Source organism: Gavialis gangeticus, unplaced genomic scaffold (assembly GCF_001723915.1).
Source record: "Gavialis gangeticus isolate Ggan-Ray unplaced genomic scaffold, GavGan_comp1, whole genome shotgun sequence".
NCBI classification, from domain to species: domain Eukaryota; kingdom Metazoa; phylum Chordata; order Crocodylia; family Gavialidae; genus Gavialis; species Gavialis gangeticus.
This window is the reverse complement of record NW_017729000.1, coordinates 16,093,538-16,113,109: the sequence shown is the minus strand read 5'-3', so window position 1 is coordinate 16,113,109 and position 19,572 is coordinate 16,093,538. Positions and strand designations below refer to the sequence as shown.

General features: G+C 41.1%; 1 protein-coding gene across 1 annotated transcript in view; it reads left to right on the top strand.

Moving 5' to 3' along the window:
• Nucleotides 1-548: 548 nt before the first annotated feature.
• The window catches only part of AFF4 (AF4/FMR2 family member 4), a 50,159-nt gene continuing 31,135 nt past the window's right edge, over nt 549-19,572 (top strand). The window contains exons 1-6 of the mRNA XM_019506346.1: nt 549-673; nt 4,753-5,547; nt 7,213-7,257; nt 7,777-7,863; nt 14,738-14,774; nt 17,808-17,856. Of these exons, the coding sequence (XP_019361891.1) occupies nt 551-673; nt 4,753-5,547; nt 7,213-7,257; nt 7,777-7,863; nt 14,738-14,774; nt 17,808-17,856 (1,136 nt within the window). The 5' untranslated portion in view covers nt 549-550. The remainder of the gene's footprint in view (nt 674-4,752; nt 5,548-7,212; nt 7,258-7,776; nt 7,864-14,737; nt 14,775-17,807; nt 17,857-19,572) is intronic.

Sequence of the window (19,572 nt, the reverse complement as noted above, 5' to 3'; positions counted from 1 at the left end):
GATCAAGCATTGGGTCTGGGAAAAGGTAAAAGGGAGTCAGGGATTTGTTTGTAGAAACAGTTGGGAAAAGAGGAAAAAGCAGTGGCAGGTTTTAACTGTGAATTACAGCTGGATGCTCCTAGATCTGTTGTTCTTGTCACTCTGGTTGAGAATCCTTGTCCTAGCGCCTGTGTGTGTGAATGGAGGGAGGGATGTGGGGGTTCTTGTTTTTTGAAGTCAGCTACTTGTTTTAAATTACTACAAAGGTCAAAAGGGTTGCAGGAATAGGGGTTTACGTTGGGATTCTATATTAATTTTTCTGTTTGATTTTTGTGATCTCCTTCAGTGTTACAGATAAAAGCTGTTTGCTGATGATGGATATATAACCAACTTACTTGTAGATGTCAGCTGCTTTTAATAAAGGAAACACCTCAATTTGGATATCCCCTATGTAGAACCAGGGTCCTTCAGTTGAATTATTCTGTTGTCATACCAAACACAGTGACACCAGCTCTTTTTTCCTTCTTTATTTCCTTTCTGTGATCAGAAATTATGTTTCTATTGTAGCAACATGAACCGTGAAGACCGGAATGTGCTGCGTATGAAAGAAAGGGAAAGGCGAAATCAAGAAATTCAACAGGGCGAAGAAGCCTTTCCACCAAACTCTCCTCTCTTTGCTGAACCTTATAAAGTTGTGAGTTTCTGCAGTTCTAAAACAATGCAGTTGTTTTTTTTTTGTAGCAAAGCCATATTCAATTGACTGATGGTAGCCTTTCTTTTTTTTTAGACTGCATTATTTGGTGCACAGCTCTTGTGTACAGAAACAGGGTTTAAAAATGAAGGTGGAAGGTTACTAGGTAGCAGAGCTAATAGATCACTCAAGATGTTGCTTTATTTGAAGGAATGAAATGAGCTACTACACTACTACAGTGACATTTCAGGTTTTTAATTCATTCATTGTTTTAGAGCAACCATAGCAATTAGCTGAGGAAATGGGAATTGGGTCTTGCTACACTAAATGTTGCCTGTTGTACTAGGCCAGTGATATTAAAGTGGCAAAACCCCTCTATTATGGATAAAGTTATAATAACAGAGTTCATACAGCCTTTTCTGGTTTGAGAAGTAAGAGTATATAGCTTTACTAGTGAACACATTTATACTGGTAAAATTGTGTCCGCAGTAGGATTTGTACCAGTATAATTAATGGGAAAAACAAATCGTACCCATAAGACGGGATGACTTTTCTAGGTTTTAAGGAACTGTTGGAGAAATATCCTAGGAAATCAGTTAGTACTTACTTTTTTTTTTTAAGATCACGTGTCTAGTCTTCTGGTGACCATTTTAGGTGATTGATATTATTGTTCAGATGTTCACTATAAGTCTAGAGCAGGGGTGGGCAATTATTTTGGGTGGAGGGCTGCTTACCAAGTTTTGGCAAGCGGTCGAGGGCTGCATGGGTAGTCCTGCCCCTTGACAGGTGCCCTGCCCCCTGGTTGCCATCTTGTGACCAGAAGTCCCGCCCCCTAACTCCTGACCTTTGCCACCAGAAGTCTCTCCCTTTCCCCCAGAAGTACTCCTTTCAGCAAGGAGTTTTGCCATCTTGGAACCCAAAAATACCAAATTATATTCTAAAAAGCCAACATCTACAACATTTATTACTTTGATTTCAGAAAATATTTTTGTCTTGATTTACATGCGTTTGTGTAGTGTACGCAGAGGTTATTGCACAATAGCTTAAAATGAAGTCTTACTCTTGTATATTGTGGGAGGTGCATATAGGATTGTGGGGGGCCTTGGGAGGGTGGGTATGGAGTTTCTGGGGGGGGAGGGTGGCTGGGGTGTGGGCACCTGCGTGTATGGCAGAGCGAGGGGAGAGGTGTGAGTGCATGTGTATGGAGGGATGTGCATGTGGGACTCGCCCTATGAACACAGGCGCATGCGCAGACACACTGCCCCTGCCTACATGCACACACTCTCTGCCCCTGCCTGCACACTCTGCCCCTGCCTACACGTGTACCAGCGGGGCCCTGTGCTCCCCGGCCGGCAATACAGCTGGGAGGCACATGGTGCTGGAGCAGGGCTGGGGCAGGAAAAGAGTGAAAGGATTGAGAGTGGGGCAGGGCTGGGCTGCTCAGTCCTGCTGAGGGCTCCCCCTGGGTCCTACTGTCCCTGGCTCCTGTCAGCTTTGACAGGCAGCCAGGAGCAAATAAATATTAATTTACTAATAGATTTTGAGGGGCCCCATGGGCCTCATAGAATGGCTTGGCAGGCCAGATTTTCCCAACCCTGGTCTAGAACTATCTCATATGGAACTTGTGTACTTGGGGACAAACTAATATAAAATCTGACCCCAGTTCCAGATTTGTGATTCTGATGGGCAGCTTTTTTTTCTTTGAACAAAATTTCCGTTCTGTTTATTGCTGACACTGGAGAACTGTGCAGAAGACTGACTAGAAACTGGCTATACACTTCATTCATTCAAGAGTGAATTGGGCCCATTTTTTTCCCCAGAGTGAGAGATGCTGGGATATAAAAAGTGCGTAAATAAAATATTCATTTCTTTAAAGTGCTAACTCCACTTCTGTGGGTGGCCAGCAATGCTTCCACACTTTTCATTTCATAGGGAGTCTAAAGCAATGGTTCCTGACCTCTTTGGCTGAAAGGTACCCATCATTAGACACAAGGCACCCCTCCATAACTTTTTGAACAGGGGAGAGCTTGGTTCACAAAACTTATTTATTTATTACAGCGTTTACCTCCTTGCAGAGGGGCTGGGCAGTAGAAGTGGGGGACTGATAAGGCAGAGAAGAGTCTGAGTTTGAGTGCACCTCATCAGCACCCTTCAAAGGATCTCACAGCACATCAGTGTGCCCTGGCACCTCAGTTGAGAATCACTAGTCTATAGAGTTTTGTGAGCAGGATTTTTAAACGTTACCATAAAACTTTTTAGACTTTCTGTTTGCTTCTATTCCCTTAATTGTCTAACTTATTGGTATAGCTTAATATATGTGTGTAGCTAATAACAACTGTTTAATGGAAACTTTATGGTTTTCTCTGCTATTTCAAGGAACGCATATTAAGTGTCACATATACACAAACTGTAGTTAATTAAGCTGCTTTAGATTGCTTCCCACAGGCTATCAAAGTAAGTGTGCTGAGTGGCCCAGTTTAAAACTTTTTTGCTCTTTTTATTGGTAGGAGTTTCTATCATAAATCTTTAGAACATGGAGTCCTATTTTATTCTTTCTTAAAGGAAGGGTGGCACTGTGACATTTAAAGGGGAAGCCATAAGGGAAAGATCTACTTCAATGAGGATTTTAGAGGGCTGCTTCTAAGGGTGCACCAAATATAGAAACATCAGTCTACGTTCCCCATTTTGCCTATTTGATAAACAATCAATCCTTAACTAGCGCAGCCAAATTAGCTTTCTGTTAATAGCTGAGGTTTGTTTTGGGTGCCAACCATTAGTCTATTCCAGGATGTAAGGCAAAATTTTGCATTGATGCTTGACACATCTTGTATTGTCTTTGTTTACTTGTGATCGTGTTTTCTGGGGTTGGGTTGAAGACTCTACCGTTACGTTATGTAGATGTATTCTGTATTTATGTGGTGCTTTATAGAGCTGTATCTATAATCTGGCTCAGTGGTTCTCAACTTTTTTAGGGTCAAGGCACTCGGAAAATTCCAGCCCTTAGTTTTCACTCTCTTTTGACTACCGAAAAATAACAGGGCAGTTATTTTGTTGCAAAGAACTTGGAAAGCTCACAACAGGTCAGAATGTTTTTGACGCTATGGATTCCTATTTGAAATCTCTGGGTTTATGTTGTGAATTTTATTTGCGTGCCTAACAGTGCTAACATTGTGTGGCACCCCACAGCACCCTTGAAAGGATCTCAAGGCACCTCACGGTGCCCAGGTCCCCTGGCTGAGAATCACTGATCTAGCTACCATTGTTTCCTCAAAGGAAGCTATGGCAACTATCAAACTTGACTGAATATACTATTATATTAGCTTACTAACAGCTTCTTTGTTACAGGTGCACAGTCAAATGGGAAGCTGGTTTTATCCTACTGTCATTTTAACCTTAAAAAGATACAGTATGTAGAAAGATGAGGAGAGATGAAAGAAGTGAAGATTCTGAATAAATTATGAAATCAGGCTATCAATTCTAGCCATCAGAAAGGAATAACAGCACAGTCTGTGGGGTCTTAAATAGAACATTTCTAAGCTGTTTGTACTAGGATTTCAGTCACCAGTGGGAGTTGGGTTTCTGCCGCCATTTCCCAAATTTGAAAATTCCACCTCCTTTCTGTGATGGCCTATGGGCCGTGTAGCCCAGTTGCGAGAGCCCTGCAATGGGATTCCTTAGATCTGGGCTCTGTTCCGAACTGCCTTTGCTCTTCTGGGTGATCCTAGGCAAGTCATTTCATTTCCGTATGCCAGTTTTCCCTGAGTAAGCCCCCCAATTTCATTTTAATACGGACTAACTTTTTATAAAGTACTTGGTGGAAACCTGATGATGAAAAGCTCCAAAGCAGTGTTAATAATTTGCTACTATTTTCTTAATGTGTTTACATTTATAAGAGAGTATAAAATTTTTTTTTAAAGACGTGTTTGGTAGGGTACTGTTTACAGACTCTGCAGTACAAACTAGAATGCTTATGGAGTTCTTAGCCTTGATTAGTTTTTTATCAAGTGAACTGACTGAACTTGCAGTTGTGATTTTAAAAAATAAATAAATTTCATATCTTATTTCTGTTATGCCTTGTACAGACCAGCAAAGAAGATAAACTATCTAGTCGTATTCAGAGTATGCTTGGGAATTATGATGAAATGAAGGATCTTATAGGAGACAGATCTCTGCAAAAGCTTGTTGGAATTCCCAAGCCAACAGTACCATCAACCCCAGATGAAAAATCAAACCAAAGTTTCTTTGGTGAACAGAGACATAGTACTAGCTCTCATCAGAGCAACAAGTGGACTCCTGTAGGACCAGCACCTAGCACTTCCTCCCAATCTCAGAAACGGTCCTCAGGTTTACAGAGTGGACACAGTAGTCAGCGTGGCAGTGGCAATAACACTAGCAGTAGTGGCCAGAGACATGATCGTGACTCATACGGTGGTAGCAGTAGCAGCCGCAAAAAGGGCCAGCATGGATCAGAACACTCAAAATCCCGTTCTTCCAGCCCTGGAAAACCACCTGCTGTTTCTTCATTGAGCTCCAGCCATTCCAGGTCTCATGGAAGTGATCATCATAATAAGGAACATCAGCGTTCAAAATCTCCACGTGATTCTGATGCCAACTGGGACTCTCCCTCCCGTGTACCTTCGTTTTCAAGTGGGCAGCACTCTAACCAGTCTTTCCCACCTTCGCTAATGTCCAAGTCAAGTTCAATGTTGCAGAAGCCCACTGCCTACGTAAGGCCCATGGATGGACAGGAGTCCATGGAACCAAAGTTATCTTCAGAACACTACAGTAGCCAGACCCATAGCAACAACATGAGTGAGCTGAAGCCTAGCAGCAAAGCGCATCTAACCAAGCTGAAAATACCGTCTCAACCACTAGACGTAAGTTGGTAGCAAGTTATTGGGTTTTCATTTTAAGTGTCTGTGGGTGGGATTTTCAGAAGAGCCTGAGGGAGTTCAGATACCTCATTTGTTCAGGCCAGTGGTGTGGGGTTGGTCCGTGGACTTGATCCTGCATGCAGTGTCAGCTTGCGGGTCCAGCATAGGGTCCTTCTGCAGGTGAGGTCTGGTGTGCTTGCCTGACCTAATTCACCAGATCCAATTGTGTGCTGGCCTGACCCTGTGTGCCAGCACAGTCTAGTGCCTAAGGCTGCATTATCTGGTCCACAAAGTTCCCCATGGGTCTGGAAACTTGCCACCAGGTGAGCAGCACTGCCTCCACTCTCCAGCCACCAAATTTCCAGTCCTCTGGGGAGACCGCTGGGCTGGATGACATGTTTTTGTAGGCTGGATCTGGCCCACAGGCTACAGGTTGAGCACCAGTGGTCTAGGCCCAGTTTATAGGCCAATTTTTTACTCAAAAGAGATGAAGCATCTCGCTGAAAACTGAAGCATTTTATGTTCCATGCAGTGAAGTCACACATTTTCATTCAGAAGTGAGTTATTTTTTAGTTCTTTATTTCCTTCATTTGTCTCATGTACATTTCTTATGTTTACAATGTGCATTTCAGTGTTGTTTGCAGTTACAATTTCATAGATTTTTCTGACAAGTTGCCAGCAAACAATAGACTTTACCCTGGGCCATTTTAAAATGTGGCAGATGTAGGTAATGGCATATGCCAGTTTTTCTTTCAAAGTGTTGTAGTTGCTGTATGTGGCATGCCTAAACTTTTTCTTAAAAAAAAAGAGTTGAATTGAGTTCAAACTTGAACCGGTCACACTACTATACATACAGCATATTCAGTTAAACACCTTTCAGTGATTTGACCATTCTTGGAGAGGAGAGTGCTTTGGTTGTATCTGCACAGCCATATGAGGAAGAAATATGTAAAACATAGTAAGGTGTTACTGTACCTACTGCATTGACTACTAGAGTAGCAATAGCCTGAGAGAGACTAATATTATATCAAGAAATAAGTAGTTGAATAAAATACAAAGTAATGAAATGTATTTATTTCCCATGAAATAAGAAGAGGTGCTCCATCCCTTCTGCCTCCCTTCTGGCCTAATTAGCTACAGTTGTGCCAGATTAGTGTAACTCTCCCTCCTTCAATATATACACAGTGTTACTGCATAATGCAGCTCACCAGAACAGAGTCTACAGCCTTGTTACTTTGCTCCAACTTCTTGCTGTTTTGTTCACTTTAATTCAGATATAGTCAGTGGCCTATTCCAGGAACTGTTTAAAAGTTAGGGCTTCTCCTGTTATTCTTGTGTCACTGGTTTAAGATCATGTTAACACTTAAGTGAGCATTAGGGCTGAGGAATTAGAATGGCATTATTTTTTCATGCCATTTTTGCTTTTCATGGCTGGGTGGGACTTGAGACCATAAGACATTTGGGATTGCTATGAATCTGAAATGATCATTATACAATTGTTGCTGGTTCTTTGGTCTAGCAGGTTGTCTTTTCATAGTGAATCTGGATGTATATCAAGTGCTGACTTGCAAACAAGCATCGCTCTTATTTTTCCCTTCTGTCTTGAGGGGAGGAAAAAAGCCTTAAGAGTCAGAAACATAGTAATTAATCCTGAGCTTTGATTTCTAGGCATCAGCATCTGGCGATGTGAGCTGTGTGGATGAAATTCTAAAAGTAAGTTCTGTTCTGCTGGTTCATGACCTAATGTATTAAATAAACATAAGCACTGTTAAGAGCTATGTGCAAACGAGGAAATTAACAGCTGTTCAGGAGCACCTCTTAAGCTATCTGACTTCATAAAAAGCGTTATTTGTAGTAAAGAATATAGTGCTTACCCCTAGGTCTGCTGCAGTTTTCTTAACCTCAAAGCCAGTAAAGTTTAATAGTTAATCCTCTGCCTTTCCACAGTTTCATTCCTGAATGTATTTTACTTGTCTCTTTCCTTAGATGTATATTTTAGAGATTTGAGGTCCTCTGCAAAAAACTTGCTTGCTATACACAGAGAGAGTCAAATTATTTATTCACAGTAAAGTCAAATGCATATAAAACTGGAAAAAATGGAGGTTTAAGGGGCACTAATCTTGGTGTTTTTTGATGTAGGTTAAAAAAAAAAATCAGGAAAGAGTAAGTTTTAAAAGTTGACTCTTTGATTTGTTCTAACTTTGATGGCTTTGCTGTTTGGCTTGGCTGCAGGAGATGACCCACTCTTGGCCTCCCCCGCTGACTGCTATTCATACACCATGCAAAACAGAACCTTCAAAATTTCCTTTTCCAACAAAGGTCAGTTGATGACAAATGTTTACTTAATGACCCAGTGCTCAGGGGTGTTAACAGCAGAGAACCTTTTTTTTGAAGACAAGATTTTAATACTCTTATTAGTTAAAACCATGTCTATACTGTTTTCTAGGTCTATCAGCACATTTGTTACCCTTTGTTTGAAAATCTAGTTTGGGTTCGCAACATGGGAGCCCTCATGGGGAACACAGGCTCATTCTTTTGCCATGTCCATTCTGCTCTGGAATAGTTAGCACTTTTTCCAGGGTATAGTCTTTCCTTATTCCTGGAATATTTTATTCACTCAATTACAGTGCCTTTTGGAAAGGAACAAGTCACTAGGCTTTCTTATTTTCCATACACACTATGGTTTGATAAAATCAGGCCTTTGTTGAGGTGTACTTGAGAGTACAAAGTATGCTCTACATTTACACTTTTCAGAATCATCATTTGAGCCGTTAGTCATTATTTCTTTATTATGAAAGCATTAAGAGTCAGATGCTCACCCTTCCCTAGTTTTAAGTGTAGCTGAGGGTTTGTTTGGTTTTTTTACTTGAAAAGGGATATATAACTGTTATATATGAAGAGTAAAATGTTAAAAATACAGAATATCCTCCCCAAAATTGTAATACTTACTGTTTGGGCATAGAATGAGTTTTTGATAATTTACAAGTCTGCCGGTAAGAGTACTTTTTATTTTACAAGTAAACAGCAAGATAGGAGTTTTTAAAAGGGTTTAAAATGTCCCATAAAGTGCCTACTTTCACAATGGCAGCCATTACAGTGGCACCAAAAAAAAAAGATGAAGTCCAGTTGAAGTGCTGACCCAGAGAGCTTAATGAGTCAACATGTTAGCTGAAAGGAGGTTGGCTTCACTTCTCCTTGGGCGGCATGGGAATGTGATAGCTGGCCACTGAGGCTTCAGTTCCAGTGAGGGTAATGAAGTATGGTAACCATTTTTGAAGTAGTAGATCTTTACTGACTTTTTGTACAAGACTGCTGTTTTCCATTGGCATGGACTGAAGAAGAAGCGTCCTGTTACAAAGAATTGCAAAAACTGATGTCTGCTGTTAAAAACATAAATAAACTACTTGGGCACCAGATATCATTGAAAAATCAAGGAAGGAGAAGTGCGTGTGTTTGTAGTCAATGAGGGAGAAGGGAAGCTCTTCAGTGTATTCTGTCTGCGTGTTGCTGTTCTGTAGTAAGGTAAAGGAGCCATATACTGGTAAATCTGACCCTTTGAAGTTAAATCTTAGGCATTTCTGTTTGCTAATGTATATCTTTAAATCATTAGAAAAATCATCTGGTTACTTTGTTAGTTAAAAAACAACAAGGAAATTCCCAAATGCAAACTACATGAATGTGGAATTAATGTTGAGGATTTAGCATTTAGCAATACTGTAGTTATCACCAAAGGATCTAAACTCAGGAAAAACAGAGTTAAGTTTAAGCTTGTGAAAAATTCAAACATATTAAGTAATGGAAATAGTTAAGGCATCCAGATTGCAGTGACTCCATGTGGGAGTGGGAGGGAGGAATGAAGGTAAAAACCATAATGTGATTTGAAGAAAGGATATCTTTAATCTAAAGGAAGATGAAACTGTTATAACTGAACGGCAGTTGTATGTTGCATTGTTATACTTACCAAAACATGACCCCACGTGGAGCAGATTATGTAGAATTTACCCAGCTTTAGTTTCTTGTGTATATTGACCAGAACTGAAATAGCTAACCACGTTAACGTTATAATTTTGCATCGGTCCTAAAATGGATAGAGTAGTGTGCCCGTTGTTTGGAACGGTTTCAGCTTGCCTGTAGCTTCAGTGTACATGGCTGCATAAATTGCTTTCAGTTCATATTTTAAATGTTAGCTCCACAATCGTAAGGACTACACTATTTTTTCCTTACTGAAAGAAGATTCATTTTGGAGCATCCCTGCCAATCTCCAGAAGAAAGTACCAGTTCAGTGGCATGAGGCAGTCTTATCTCTGATACAGAATAATTGAGTCGAGTATTTAAGAAGCTTCTCTCTTTCAAAAATTCATACTGTTGCCAATTTTTTCCTGCTAAAATAGATAATCTGCTGAAAATTTGTAACCGTGTAGATGGTACACTGTCATCTTCATAGCCTTCATTTATTTTAACAGGAGAACATTGTCTGTGGATAAAATTTGTTTTTACTTTGACAATTGAAGAGAGATGAAGCATGGAATAAGCATATCTAATTGCCCCAGCATTCTGTGTTCTTGAAGACTGAATTTCCTTTTGAAGGAAGTTTATTTCTAATGAAATTGTCTTTAGTACTTGAACATAAGGGAAACGTTTTTCTTTAAACATCTATTACTAATATCCTTCTTTTTTGTGGAAGCAATTGAGTAGGAGTGTTCTTATATAACTTCCAAGATTAATGGAGCTGCTTTAAGCAGTTCGTTAACATGGTCCTTTTAAGGGCTTTGATTAGGTCTTGCAAACGTGGTTTGCCAATAGCTCCAAGCCAGATGCTGTCAGTGCTCACCCACAGAACTCCCACATTCCTGAAGAGAGCTGAATGGGGCTCAGCTCATGTTTATTCATAGGTCTTCCAACCCTAGGGTTAGCCATACGTGAATTATTATCCCATTTGGATAACATGTTAGCAAACAAGATGGATTGATATTGCCCAGTGCAGTGGGAATTTACAAAAAAGCTCCACAATTCCTAAACTCGCTTCCCGGGGCATAAACAAGTTCCATGGATTCATTATGCATTCTTCATTAACATTTATTGATCTTACCCGGCATAATATAATCTAAATCTTGTACATACTTTTCATCAGAGCTTTATTGGCTAATAGTAATACAAAGCTGGGAAACTAAAATAATCTTCATTGTATTTTTAACATTAAAAGATATTTCATAGTATTTGAAATAGTATACTATCACACAGTTGCTTCAAAAGGAAGTTGGTTTCCTTACAGAATATGTTTTCCCAACATTGTAGGCATAATTTATGATAGGTTTGTTCACAAATCGATTGGCTTCTGGGCATTTGACTTGATTTGGGAAGAAAGGAGGAAAGCGTAAATGCTGAAGCTTTTGGGGTCAAGAAGAGAAGATGTAGTAGGTGTGCATGTGTGTGTTTTATGGCCTTGCATAAGAGCAAAAATGTGGACTGTGTTTTTAAAATCAACTTGCAAAAAATTCCATTTATGGCAGCTCTGTCTTCTGAATTTTAGCCAACTTTTTTTATTCTATGACTGCACATCTTAGAAGTGGAACTTTGTCAAATGCTCTCTCCACATCCAAAGCCCATAATTTCCTCTGCCTTATACCTCCTGTCATTCTTGGCAGAAACATCTTCCAAGAATTCCAGCAACTTAGTGAGCCATGGGCCTGTTTAGCCTGAAACCATAGTGGAATGCAAAAAACAAAACAGAACGGTGGCTTGCTTTAATCAGACTCCACTCTCCTAAGAGGACTTGCTCTCTTTAAATACTGGGCAAATAATAGGTTGTTGGGTACCGTGGTATTCTTCTTGCGTGCAGACACTTGATATGGCTCACATGAAACCTTGATTTCAGTAGTCTTGAGCTGCTTATATTGCAAGATTGTTGGGGCAGGGAGTCTTTTTGGGGGGAACAGTCATTAACACAGTGGATTCCTGTGCCCTGACTATCACCCTAAGGTATTTTAAAAAGGCAACACTGACTCCAAGCCAGGAAAAAATGCATGAAAATTACTTTCTTAGAATTCCTGTGCTGGGGTATGCATGATAAGAAACCTGGGCAAGATTTTTCAGTGATTTAATTGCTGAAATGTCTAAATTCTGAAATTTACCCTGTTACTTTGTGAGCCAGGGGGTGTGGGTTGAAGTTGTTACTTATGTCTACGCAGGCTTCCTGTGGACCACAGTCAGACTCCAAAGCCAAAGTATTGGTGTGTTTAAAATATGTCTTTAAAGACAAAGATTATTTGCAGACTGGAAAGTTGCTGGATTTCTGGTTTCAGACTGAAGTCTGCTTGCTCCAGAGCAAATTGTAAAACAGGCTTAGTAGCTTCTATTCCAGTGTACCTGAACTCTGACCTTAAAAGGCCTCTAAAAGTGGGAATGTGGTCTTGGGGTTTGTTCCATCTCTGACCCATCCTGTGAGTTGTGCTGCTATAAGTGATATGGAAAATGTACTGTTTGAGAAGTAGAAATGAAGTCGCTGATTATTTTTTTTTTTACGTGCATTTTTGAATAGCCGTTAAACAGCAGCCACTTTCAGTTGCTGTTTACCTGGAATAGAGCCAAATTGGAACCCCAATGTGAAAATTAAGTAGCCCATCCTACTCCATCCAACTCTCCAGCTTGCCTTTGCCATAGTTTATGTTGGTGCAGGCTGAAGTTTGCTTCCTGCTTAAATCTTATCACTGCCCATCCTGACCAGTCCATTACTCCTGTTAGATTAATATGGTTTCCTTCCTTTCTTTTGTTTCTCTTGTGTCTCTTCCAAAATAATCCTCCAGAAGGTATTGCTGGAAATGACTTTGGAGATAAAAGTATGTGCTTTTGTTGGTCCAAGTTTCTTAAAGTGAAATGTACTCTGAATCAAAATATATTGCTGGCAGATTTGATCAGGATTTTAGTTAAAATGATATCCCTTTCAAAAAATACTCAGTGCCCAGATGCAGAACTATGCAGACATTATGTATAGTATTTGCAGTGCACTTATGGGTAAAAATGTATGCAAGTTACACTCCTTGTATCCATTCCAGGATTGGGACCACCTGCACGTGCTCTTTGGTTTAGTCCAGGAGTGGTCAATTAATTCAGGCGGAGGGCCACTTACTGAGCTTTGGCAAGTCATTAAAGGCTACATGATGGGCTGCTTGGGACAGATGATATTAATTTTCTAGATTTTTTTTTTTTTAGGGGCCCCACGGGCCAGGTAGAATGGTCTGGTGGGCCACATCTGGTCCCCGGGCCGCATTTTGCCTGCCTCTGGTTTAAGCAGCCTAATTTCCCATGATTCCTTTCTGAATATTGGATGACAGTTTTCCACTCTTGCCAGTTGATAGCTTTGGTCAGGGAAAGAAAAGGAAGCTAGATAGCAAACTGTCATACTTAAAGTCAGTATATCAGTGTGAAAGATAAAAATCAGTGTTTCTGCGTGTTTTCAAAGAAGTATCTGATGCTTATCTACTAAAGCTAGTAAGATGTCACATGACTTCACTTTGCATTTGAAAAGTGGATTAATTTAGTTTCTTTAGTCCTGAAGAAGCAAATACTAAATATATTTAAATATTCCTAAAGTAATGGGTTTCTAGGTGCTCCAGTTTTAAATGAACACAACATTATATCCTGGTTTGAAGGATGTGAAAGAGATAACGCCCAATGTACTGCTTCAATAACTTACCAATTTGAAATAGAAACCCAGTTGCTTTAAAGGAATTTAAGAATATATCAACATTCACTGCTGTGTAAAGCCCTTGTGTCTGTCAAATATTCACAGATATAGTTCTGTGGAAGGGCATTTCACTCTGCTGTTTGTTTAGGAGATGTTCACAGGTTTATTACAGGAACCACAGCATGCTATTGATTGCTTGATTCCTCTAGGTAAATTAGTAAAAGTGTTTGAATTAAATATTAGATACAAGAGGCATATTTTGAGTAGAGTCAAGTGTATGCAGCCCTTTCATTTTCTTAGGGTCACAACTTGACCTGTTTTTGAAATGAGACCTATGATTGGAAAAGGTGACTAAAAATGGCCTTTATGTCTAGCAGTGTGTCTTTGTGTACTAGACATGTCTGCCCATTTGCTGACTGAAACAAGATTTTTATCTTTTAAAACTTACTTTTAAAAGTATTGATTCTTCAATACTGTGGAGGAGAGAGCTGGATTTTCCAGGATTAACCAGGACCTCTGTTAGTGATGTTAAAGCTAAATCATTTGTTTTCAAAGCCAGATTTTCTTTGTAGCTTGGCTTTATGATTTACACAAGCAAATGAAGACCAACTTTGTAAGCAGTGCTGCGGTGGTGGTGCACAGTTACTAGGTGTGCAGTTATGTGATTTCAGGGAGACTTCAGTTTTTATTAGAAAAAAATATCATTCTACTTTGATACAGTTCAACTTTGCCTGGTTAAGGCTGCATTTTGTTTGTAAACTTCAGTTTTAAAGCTTTCTGGGGCAATCTGCATCTTTCTGCAGTTTCTTCAGAAGTGTGACTGTCAGAACTTAGACTGCATGGAAATCTTTTCAGATCCTAACCTAAATTTGTTCAGCAGCATCTCTCCTAAATGTGCTGTTCCACTGCTGAGAATTTTAAGTAGCTAATTCTGATGATGCTGGTGGTGGTTACACTAGAATGGTGGGCAAGAGACTTTCTTTCTTCTTTGGGGGAAAAAAAAGTTTAATTATGAGTTAAAATGCAGAGAAAATGAAGTGTATGGAAAGGAATCAAACAAATAGGAACCTGTTCAGGATGCACGAAAGTAAAGTATAGAAACCCATGTCAAGAACCTTCCCCTTTACTGTGTTAATATGGAAAGAGGAGGATTTATCAAGCCTGCAGTTCTGTGTATCATGGAGCACAATGGCACAGGGCCCGTCTTGTCACAACAGGAGGGTGCAAGGTGCATGGTTAGGGTAAGGTGGGAAGAACAAAGGCAGTTTCATTGCAAGGACTTCATAAAATAAGAACACATGCTTGATCTTAGTATGTATTTTGGGGCATGTGCATGAAACTTGGGCCCAGGTGCATTATCAGGTATTTTCATTCCTGGTTTTTCTTCTGTGAAAGTGTTAGTATTAGCTACAGTCATCTAAATGAATGGGGCAGTTTGATTGCAGCTGAACTTCTGTCACTTATTAAAATTCCCTTTATATAATCTTTTGCGGCCTTTTATTCCCTTAGGAGTCTCAGCAATCCAGTTTTGCCACTGGAGAGCAAAGTGAGTATTTTTTAATTAATATATTTAAGTGTATATTTTTTAATTGTTTCTCTAACTTTTTCTAGCTATGTGTAATGTTGCAAATGCCATTTGAGATGCCTGCCTTTTTTTAATTTGTGCCTTTCAGGTGGGTCATGCTGTTGAGCCCCCAGATAATTAAACTCCCAAGTTACAATTTCCATATCAGGTGTTAAGCCAAATGCTTGTTTCAGAGGTTTCTTCATACGTTTTGTTTTGTTATGTGAGAGGTAATGATTGAGTTGCATTTCTAGAGGAAATTTCTAGTTGTACTTAGTCTTATTGCTTTAATTCTTGGGAAGAGGCTTTTTTGCTCTGGATTTGATGGAAAATGATTGTATTATTTGCATACACAGCCTTCTCAAACACAGTGTATAAAAGTGCTGGAAATCAAATAAATTCTTGTATTTGGTAGAGTGTAATAATAAAGCAGCCCTCATGATTGAGAAGATGTGGTCACTGGAGCTTTCTCTTCATGTCCATGCTCAGTTCATTTGGGCACAAATTGAAAGAAACCTTGGGTGTGCCATGAGTTCTGCATTCTCATACCTCAAAGTGCAATTTGGAAATTGAACAAAAGCAGTAGCTTTCATGCCTCTCTAAATATAGTTTTTCTTTATCAAGGGTATTACTCACAGGGATTATTTAACACAGGCATTGAATTTCATATGGTTGAAACAGATTCAGAGTGTTAACTTCCAACATCAGGTTTTACTCTCCCTGCCTAGATAATTAGATTAGGCAGTAAAAGCACAGTGGTGTATTCTTAGACATTTATAAGCAGCTTAATCTAAACACTAAATACAGTGAGGAATTAAGGAAACCAATTCAGCACCTGATTCCCATAATACTAAAGTAGAGAAAAACCCACTTGCTACAGGAATGTATGATCTGCAAGTGCTTTGGGTAGAAGGGAGAGAAGCCAGCCCTGGTGTTTGACTCCTAAACATTTTCCTCTGAATAGGGACCACTGTAATTCAGCACTGGCGGGGGCCAAAGCAGGCTCACTGGAGCCAGTGTCCGGTGTTTTTCAAGGCAGGCTGTCCCATGCCTCTGGCTGAGGGAGCCCACCATGGGCCTGATTACCATTGCACAGCAGCACACAGACAGTTCTTCAGCTGTTTTAAGGAAGTCAAGCTCACCACTTAAAAGTTGTTGTTTAATAAGTGAAGCTCACTGTGCTGAGTGCCTGCCCCCACAACTGGGCGTGGGTGTGCAGGGTGCTTCTGCCACAGGGGCTTCCTCTGCCCAGCACAGGTTTCCCAAGCTCTGCTCTGCCCCACTGCACAGAGAAGGGGAGGGGGAAATTCCCCTCTGCTCCTGTGTGCCAGCAAGCTGAAGCGGGGCTTGGGAGATCCATGCCAGGCAGGGGGGAAAGCCCTGTGCCAAGTGCCTGGCTGTGGGGGCAGACACCTGGCATGCCCGTGCCCACAGCCCCTAAGGCAGAGGGTGCTGCTTCATTCTGGGCAGAGCTTTTAAACTCCCTGCCAAAGCAGGATTGAGCAACCTAAGTGGTTGAGCCCCAGCAGGGGATCAGCCTCTATTAGGCTGCCCCTGGAAAGGTGCAGGGCTTCCAACGTGTTTCTGGGGCTCTGCCGCCTTTCTTCTCCATGCTTCAGGTACTGTTTTTTTGTTTCAAAAAACTTTTTTCCCCACCCTCCCTCTCCCCCACAGTTTCAGGCCATTTCTGGCCAAATTGCAGTTTTCTAGGCTTCAGGGGAAATGCTGTATTTCAGCCTTTTCCCTGAATTACAGTGGTCCCTACCTATGAACCCAACAGCCTCAGTTCTGGTTCATGCTATAGTATCCTAGGCAAACTGTGAGAAGTTGGAAATAAAAAATTACAATTTTTATTTTTCTCAGAGATTCATCTAAAGAGGGGTCCCCTGGCTCAGCTGCTGCAGAGCTGACTAGGAATGGTGCTGAGGCTAATGTGACCGTGACATGACAGAGCAAGTTGTTCTGTATCTTTGCATGCAGAAAGCAATACTGTTACTTTGATTCTGCAAGTAAATATTTTAAGTGTTCAAAACTTACTGCTTTCTTTAAGCAGTTCTGCTTAAAATCTGGTCCAGTTTTGTGTACAGGTTTCCCTTGTCAACCGCTGGGGTTAGGTTCCGGAAAGTTCCTGTGGGTGGCAAAACCATGGCTGGCAAGACAAAAGGCTTATGGGAAAAATGGCAGGTGGCCGGCTGATTCGTGGCCATGGAAAACCGTGGTTACTCAAAACTTTATACCGTGGTAGCCAAACTGGAATATGAAACGTGGATACTTAAAACCCTGGTGGGCAAAACCAGGGTTAGCAAGGGAAACCTGTATTTAAATATTCTCATTGATAAAGTTGGGTGCTATCCTTTCACTTTGGGATCTTGTAACTGAAAATCTGCGTGAGGCTACTCCAGTTATTTCATGAACAGTGTAATTCATTCATCTTTAGTGTCCAGCTGTTGGAGTTCAGATTATTGGCTCTGTTGAAGAGAAAGGTGTAGTGGATGTTAGGATTCAAGCATGTTGTTAGTTGCGTGTGAAATTTAGAGAAGACAAATTTGAGCCGTACCTGGCTTAACCCAGCTGGGTTAGTGTGTGCTGTTCATAAGTGTTAAATACATTAATCATGCAATGCTTAACCTGTCTGGCCCCCTGGGCTGGATCCTGCATGTGAAGCTAGGTTATGGGTGCAATCCAACATGCTGGCCCCACCCTGTCCGGCCATATCTGGCCATGGAGTGACCCCGGGTGCTGGCATAGTTTAGTGCACAAGGACCACATCTTCCAGTCTACGAGGCTCCCCATGAGTCCATAAATTTGGCAGCATGGGAGCAGCAATCAAGTTCATCTCTACTCCGCTGCTACCATATTGGTGGATGCATTAGGTGACCCATAAACTGGAGGTTGAACATCACTTGATTAATCTGCTTTTGCCTCCAGATATATTGAAGGTTTTAATCTCCTGCAGCTTTAGAGTAACTTACGTGGCTGTTCTGTTTTAAGCACTTTCTTTCTGTACTTTTCCAGAAAGATACAATCCTGCTTCAAAAACGTCCAACGGTCATCAGTCTAAATCGTAAGTAGCTTTTAGAAAGAATTGGAATATCTCTTCTAGTATTTTCCAAGCTACTGTTGTCCAAAGGGGTTTGACACATTCCTCATGTTTTACCAAATTTACTTGAACATAAGACAACCCCTTAGTAATTAGATTCTATTTGTTATAATTTTCCAGGTATAGAATCTAATTATTGCAAGCTTGCCTTGAATTTTGTTCCCCTCCCACTAGTACAGCAGGGAAAATACATCTGGGAGGATCAGGTGGCCCTCTTACCCTCGACCCCCTCCCAATGTGTTCATCCTGCAGCCCCCCCCTTACTGTCAGACCTTGTTCTCTGTGAGAATGTGGAAGTGAGGGGCAAAAATGGAAACACTGACTCTGAAATAAACATATAGGTACATTTTACTATGGCTACACACAAACTTGGTTCATCCAGAATTGATGCATTTTACCTTTTTTCAGACTGCTGCATGTTTTAGCACACTTGTAAGCAGCACTTTTGTTCCTACTTATATACAGTATGAAGTATGCATATTAGTCCAAAGCCAAAAAGCTTAATTATGATTTACTTATATAGTTCATTGGGCTAAGCAGACCTGCACTCATGACTGAAACAAGGTGTTCTTATCTTGAGTCCTAGGATCCTTCAAAAATGTATATGTAGATGAGGTGCAGGGCAAACTGGCGTGACTCCACCTCTTGGAAGGCAGACCTACACTAATCCTATGCAACAGACTGAAAGGGAGGGACAGGGATTCTGGTTTATTGTTGGGGCCCTGTTTGGTGAGCATGGCATGTGAAGGCATTTTACTTGGCTTGTGCACGTCAGGACAGAGGACAGGGGCCTGATTCTTGCTGTGACAGTAGAGCCCTGGCCCCCCTTCCCTGCCATCTGCCCTGGTGCACGTGCACCTGCTGCCAGCAACAAGCTGGGCCAGGGCTCTACGGACCCTGGTACAGCAGATGGTAGGGAGGCTGCAAGTGGCTCCGACAGCACAGGCTGGCTGTGGCAGGCAGCTGGGAGGTAGCAAGTGGCTGCACTGGGGTCCATGGAGCCCCAGCCCGGTTCCTTGTTGGCCACAGGTGCATGTATGCCTCTGGGCAGAGAGCGGGGAAGGGGCTGAGGCTGCACTGCTGACACGGGTTGGGCCCCTCGTGGCTTCTCTGCCATGTGCCCCATCATGCTAATGTACATGTCGAGGTTGGGGTGTTTTTGGCACTCTGCCCAAAAGTGTTGCAGATCCCTGTACTAACCTGTCCTTGTGATAGGTTCCCATCAGGATGTTACCTTGATTTAGGCCACATGTTTTATAGCCATGCTCAGTGTGGCTGCATCTGATCAACTTCATTGTTGGTTTTCATAGCTGAGCACAGGCTTCTTTTGGCAGCAGTTTAATGCTAGACTGTATTTATTTGCAGTTTTCTTGTATTCAAATGTAAGACGAGAGGCTCTCCCTCCCCTGTTTTATATTTGAGTAAATATGAGAACTTAAATAAAACAGTTCTTGTGCAAGAACTTGATTAAAAGTGAATTCTCTTTCAGTACCAGAAAATGGGTACCATTTTCAGGCTGGTAGACAGTTTGACCACCTGCAAGTTGTTTTGCCTTTCCTGCACCCCCCCCCCTTTTTTGATCAGTTTTGCAAGCATTCAAAAAAAGTTAACTTTAAAAACATTTATAATTGTGAACACCAGAGATTTCAACAGAAGGATTGTATCCTTTATTTTTGTTTT